At 38.9% G+C, this 6,723-nt stretch overlaps 1 protein-coding gene across 4 annotated transcripts; it reads right to left on the reverse strand.

Moving 5' to 3' along the window:
- Positions 1-576: 576 nt before the first annotated feature.
- On the reverse strand, positions 577-6,480 carry LOC111564381 (peroxiredoxin-like 2A). Of its 4 annotated transcripts, none has more exons than XM_023263909.3 (7): positions 6,342-6,463; positions 4,078-4,327; positions 3,064-3,243; positions 2,499-2,590; positions 2,254-2,394; positions 1,485-1,649; positions 577-1,396 (listed from the first exon to the last, which is right to left on the reverse strand). In XM_023263909.3, exons 2-7 carry the CDS (start codon positions 4,271-4,273, stop codon positions 1,301-1,303), a joined length of 870 nt encoding a protein of 289 aa, XP_023119677.1. In that variant the 5' UTR covers positions 4,274-4,327; positions 6,342-6,463; the 3' UTR covers positions 577-1,300. The 4 variants fall into 4 exon arrangements, with proteins under 4 accessions (XP_023119677.1, XP_023119678.1, XP_023119681.1 ...); XM_023263910.3 differs by lacking the exon at positions 6,342-6,463 and adding an exon at positions 4,797-4,897; XM_023263913.3 differs by lacking the exon at positions 4,078-4,327 and having other exon boundaries at positions 6,342-6,480.
- Positions 6,481-6,723: the final 243 nt, after the last annotated feature.

Raw genomic sequence — 6,723 nt, forward strand, 5'->3', positions numbered from 1 at the left:
TTCTAGTAAACAACGTTTTTGCCAACTTTATTTTACTGTATGTACACTTGAAAGTACATGAAATTTGATGAAGCTGCTGCTTTGTTTAAACGGCAAAGGGAAAGGTCATGTGATGTAATTACTGAGTACATTATTGCATTAATGCTTCTGTAAACAGATCTAATACATACCCACAAAACCAACCCAAAATAGACAAAGAAATCTAAAGGTTACATTACTTTTGTAGCTTTTTTTTATCAGGATGATCTTAGTTCTATAGCTGACAGAAAAATTTAGGGAGTTTTTTTTTTTTTTTTTTTTTTTTTACTGTTTGACAAAAAGCAACACCATTTGCTGTCATCTGATACAACTATGAAACACATGAGGAATAATATCCTAAAGGTTCGTGTTCCATGATTTTAATAGGTGACACAGGCAAATTAATTAATCTACATCTAATAAGTCAGGTTAATACACACTTGAGAAATGTACTGCAGTTTTAAAACTTTGACAAACTTCTATACATAATGTCCTATTGTTAGCAAGTTTTGCCCCAAGATACAGATGAAATAAAAGTAAAAAAACAAAGGAGCCTAGTGGAGCTTAGTGATGAGGTCTTTATTAATCTGAAGCCAGTTTGCACATGTGCAATTACATACATATCCTTGTTGCACTCACAAACACACACATGCAAGCAACACCTGCTCCAGTCACCGCAAACAGTCTCAAATGCGACAACAGCAGTCGAACCTGTGTGTGTTTGGTTATCAAACCTGCTCCTCTCAGTGCTGAGTTTAGAGTCAAGTTGTCATTATCACACACAGAGGACACACACTGTTGTCCGTCATGTTTGAGGCTCACTGAGGCGCCTGAACAGGAGAAGCAAATGAAGCTTTAACACACCAGTGATATTTAAAAAGTACCACTAACACATAATAAATGTGTGCCTTCAGATTGAAGCATGTGGTTTTCTAAACGGCAATTTTCAAGTAACCCTAAACTTATTGATGACCCTGAATGAAAATGCTAACTCTACGTCCCTTACTTTTTCATACCCGTGTCAAAAATCTAACTTATCATTGTCTGCAGAGGGAAACAGAATAATCAGTGACAAACGCTGCAATAACATTGGTTCTTTTCGGCATTTCACAGCTAGATTTTTCATACCCAACAGGAAATTATTGTGCAAAAGACAGAGGTAAAAAGTGATATTAGACAATGCAGAGTTAAATGTCAGTATAATATCTACTCCTAAACTGTACATTATTTCATAATTCCAGTTTTGAGCTAATAATCGACCTTTGTCTGATGCTACAAAATATTATTTCGCTGGTACAATTTTTTTAACAGCCTCTAGCACATCTGCTGTCTCCACCTTATTACCAAACTCCTTCTCACGGTGCTCCAGGAGGATACCCTGCAAAACACAGCATGCAAGTAAATACAGACATGTACTAGAAAGCAGTGATAATCAGTTTGTGTAGCTGAGATGTTTGCTGGGCTACCTGATCTCCTGCTCCGATGACAAACACCCCCCCCAGGATGAAGCCCTCTCCGTTCATGTTGCCCTGGTAACCGGACCTCCAGGCCCGGATGAAGTTCTGCCAAACTCCCAGACGAATGAACCCCAGACCGCCCATCTTCCTCTGCAGCGGGCCGTAGAAATGTTTCTACAAACACAGTTTAAATTTAGTCAGACTAATCAAGGAAAATGAAACATGCAGCAGCAAAGGAGACACTCAATGTACTTTATCATTCAATGCAATGGATTTTTCCATTCCAAGAGCCACAATTGCTTTATTACCTCATTTGCAAACTCTTAAAGTTGATGGACTGAAAATGTCTCAATTGAAATTTGGATGATAAATAAATAGTTGCAGTAATATTTTAACACAAATGTCCAAAACTCAAAAGCTCAACATTGCTAAAAGTGAACAACAGGAGAAAGTATACAACAATTAGATTCTGCATGTCACTAATGGCTGACTGTTTTAAAGAAAGCACTTTTATAACCCCTATTTAATAAGGAAGTGCTTGAGATTAAAGCCCCCTTTGTGATGTACACTTGCTCAATATGGTCTTTGAAAAATTATAATTTTTCAGCATTTTCTGATATTCCATAGACCAAATACATGACAGTGACTGTTTTATTGCTAGGCTTTAAGACAGATTGCCATTACTACTGTTACTGGTCTTTAAAAAAATACAAAAAAGAAAGACTGGGTACTTGTAACTACGGCTCTGGTAGATCTGATGTTACTGGCAGGTGCTAACCTTTTCATCTATATAGATGTCGCCAGCAAAGTGCGGTCTGAAGTCCTGGATCTCTGTGCCGACGTTCTCTTTCACCACAGCGACCAGAGGGACCCCGAGCTCTTCCAGCTGGGGCTTCAGAGAGGACAGCTCAGCGGCCTCCTACGGCATGACAGAATTATACCATGAGGGAAAATGTAACTCATATGCACTCAAACTTGAAAAGAATAGACTTTATATTCATATTCAGGGAGCTGTAAAATCACCTCTCTGCACAAAAATCATCCAGGTCTTCTAACGGCCATGACCACTGCCCCGTTCGTCTCCCACAGACTCTTTGCTTTGATGACCTTGTCATCTGCAGACAAAACAACACAATCTTTCTACTACAAGTCTCCAAGCTGACACATTAGTGATAAAGTAATTCACAAATATTTAATGTATTTTACTGCTATAATAATCCAATGAAGTGTACAAGATAAAAGATATAGCCTTCAAGTAGAGAGAAAACTAAATGTCCACAGTCACATGGAGCATGTGTAGGACATGCTTATTTAAAACAGTAAATGGTTCTTCAGTGCTTTACAGTGATCTAATCTGTAATACCAGCAGATTTTAAAAAGCTGCTTTTCCTTAAATGCTACACAAAACCGCATTCACTGCATGTACAATACATGTAAACATGCAACAGTAAAGAAAATTACGCATGGCTGATTCTAGTGCTGATGTAACACTAATTTTCCTCCTAATGGGTTTAACAACGGCTGGTGTTAAGACAAGCAGGCTTAGTGGTGGGTGACATTACGGAACTGCATCAGAAAGCCGACCGACCATCTGTGGTGGAGCGCAGGTCTGCATCTTCAAGGTATTCCAGCGATGCACTGGCAGCTTTAGGAATACACAGATCAGTGTTGGCCAGGAGGATCCCGGCTAGGGCAGCTCCGACGGCGCCCAGACCCAGCGACCACATCCCCATTCCGAATAGCTCCCCCTCCAGCCCAGACTCAGACACTGCAGCATCAACACAGAACCAAAGAAAAAAATTACATATTTTTGTTTTAACAAATTAACAAATTAAACAAATTTCATTCACTGCCTCTTGTAGCTCTCAGATGTGGAGACTAGTTGATACTAGCATGTTTCATAGAAAAGCAGTTTCTCTTTCTTATCACTTCCACAGGAAGAACTCAAATCTCCATGAGGTCGAGACGCCAACAAGACCCAACATGCCAACTCTGAACGTGCTGCTGTATCTGTCTGTGAGTGTGGTACTATTTGCCAGCCTGGCATCTCAACTAAATATCAACAATGAGATTAAATACCTGACATTAAAACATGCATAAGCTCCTTTTGCGTGCAGCCAGTGTGTTTCTGATAAGCCACTCTGGGACAGCAAACTACTATCCAAATATAGAGATAAATAAAGATTACTGTTTGGTCTATAAAATGTCATGACAGCCCATCACAACTTCCCAGAACCCAAGGTCTTCAAGTGTCCACTTCATCTAGAAATTACTCCAAAAGTCAAAGATATTAAGTTTTCTGTCACAGGGAGCTAATTCTATTTTCTGTGGAATGAAAAACAGACCATATGGAACTCCACTCTGAAATTACTCCTAAATTTACTAACTTGATTGATAACTTTTACCCTCAACAATATGACTGTTAGTAAATTACACATTTATTTGATCTGTTTTCACAATGGTTGTTTGTTCCAGCACAAAGTTGGTGGGAACCAAGGAATCACTATAAACAGGTCACCACTAACATTGCTACTATAACCAACATGGAGTTTGGGTTGTGAAAAAAACAGCTGGCTGTGTAAGCAGTCGAATAGGTCCTTGCCTGAGGCAATCTTGTTCGGGTCAGGACTTGCTTTGGCTTTACTTTGGTGAAACAGAGCATTCTGGTTTCTTAAAATCGGGGGCCTGGCTGGGATGGAGGGCTGTCTGCTCATGGTAGAGTTCCCCAGAGAGAGCACAGAGCAGCGCAAGGGAAGTCTCCACCTCAAAGCGGTGGAACATCTGGACAGTGCCAGCATCGGGGATTTTGGAAAAAGTCTGATCCTCTGACTACACTCTCCCTCAAGGTTTCACTGAAAGACACAAAACACAGGTGTCTTCTAAGCAGGGTTAAACCATGCCGCCGTGCTGTAGAGCGTTAAAAAAATAATACAATGCATGTCATCTGCAAGCCCTACTTTCAAGGGTAACTGAATTGGCAGCTTTAAAAGAAAAAACATTCCGTCATGGCATTTAATTTCAGTGTTATACCTACAGTATTGTTAAACCGGTTAGTCGACTTTCACTTCTGTAGACTGCAGTGTATAAAAACAAAATGAAAAAGGCAAAAGTAAAACACATTTGGTTCTTATCTTAATATTTTACAGCATGACTGTTCTCCTTTTACAAATAAACTTCCTGTTTCTTGCACCCTCAGCTCTCTCTTGCATATGACAAGATGCTGACACATAAATTTGACAGCATACACAAACATATACATCACTTTACAAAACGCTATGCAAAAATATAAACAGCTTAAAAGTAAGAATGCCATATACTGACTTGTCTCCATTGCCAAGGAGCAAATAAATGCTTTCTCTCTTTCTCTAGCTCATCCAGGTTCAAATGACAAATTACCAAAATGTACTGAGCTGAGACACTTTATATCCCAGGGGACAAAGAAGTGAAAAAAAAAGATAACGTAAGCAGCCAACAGAGACAGACACACACGCCTGCAACACAAACAAGAGGCTGGGTTTTTGGAATGCATCTGCAGAGCAAGCTGTGAAAACAGCTGTCAGCATCGTTAAACACAATGTGGTGTTGCACAATACTTGTAAACGATGAACAAAGCTACTAAATTATTATAGAAATGAGATGTCTGGTTGGTTCAAGGCCAATCACAAAGAAGTCAGTCGTGTACCTAAATTAACTTAAAATGCAAGTAAAGTTTTTCAGTACTTTACTTGACTGTTGATATATGTTGTTACTGTATTTCCTTCTTTAAACCACTGCAAGAGGGAACTTCTTTTTTTATTCCACTTCATTGATGTGCCATTCCTCCTACACAGCTCTTTTACTTTTAAGACTATAAATACGTTTTGATGAGAAAGCCTATGTTGTTTCACTTGAGAATTTTAATTTTATACTTCTTTTCAACTAAATTTTAAGGGTAAATACTGCAGAAATTGCAGTAAACTACAGTTAATGGTTACTTTGAACCTTAAGATGTTTCACACAAAGCAGACATAGGTTTATAAATTATGGGTATTTATCTTAGATTAAAAAACAACAGTATGTAAAGAAGTTCAATTTAAACTTGTACTTAAACCACATTAGATAATATTACAGGCTTAACGAAAATAATCTGCATAATCAACCTCTGAGAACCATTTTGAATCAGTTAATAGCCCAATTTGTTGTTACAAGCATGGTAAATAGATACTGCGCAACACAGGTTACCCAACTCTATTTGTCACTGTCAGTAATGTGTTGTTATTTGTATAATAGCAGCTCAGTGAAGGTGTGTGATATTATTATTTCATACGTACTTGTTTTGGCTTAATATTTTGTGCTACTGACTTTACTGATGATTAAAAAAAACACTAACTGTTAAAGTATCCTGATATCGTAGTCAGAGCTGACATTTAGTCTGCTTGTGAAGCAAAAGGTGAGGTGGCACAAACTGACTGGTGACCGCCCCTTATGACAAATTATGCAGTTAATGACCTTGATACTGTAATTGTGTAACTTAACCAATGACAATAACTAAAGACTCCACGAGCTACACTTAAAATTGTAACTGAAACAGACTGTTTAATATGATTTAGCATTTTGAGAGCTGAGCTGATGACAATTAACTACAATAAATATGCACTTTGCGTGTCCTACAAAGTTGTTGTGGTTTGTCACAGATATGACGGCGACGGCGTCGTGGCAAACCGTCGATAAATTAGCATTTATTAGCATAGCGTGTGAGATAATGTCTTCGGTTGACTGAGTCATGGCCCGGAGCTAGCTAGGTTTGCTACTGCAGGAGCACGTATTTTGAGACGACTACTGGGACCTAAAGTTAATAGACTAGTTTCATAATAAAGGCGCACTCACCAGATTCAATGAAGCGACAAGCAACGCCTCTCCGACCAGACGTTTTGCCAACAGATTTCGGCGCAGGCGTACTAACCGATTGGGAGCGCAGGCGAAACTAATCGAACAAGATGGCAGTGAAAGTAGATTTGACCGTTGCCAAGGTGAGGAGCAAGCGAGACGAAGCCAAGCAAGTTGCACAGGCAGGTAAATATGTCGATAAATGGCAGCATATTGGTTTATTGTTAACAGTTAAATTCCATATGTTCCCCAGAGATTCAGTAAAAGACAACTACACTTATTTTTCATTCTTGAAACATTTCAGCTTTTATCCAAGAGGCTTCTTCTGTTCAAACTGAGTGATGGAAAATCCCAGGTTATGTATTCTCAAACCCCATTCACA

This window comes from Amphiprion ocellaris, chromosome 16 (genome assembly GCF_022539595.1).
Source record: "Amphiprion ocellaris isolate individual 3 ecotype Okinawa chromosome 16, ASM2253959v1, whole genome shotgun sequence".
NCBI lineage: Eukaryota > Metazoa > Chordata > Actinopteri > Pomacentridae > Amphiprion > Amphiprion ocellaris.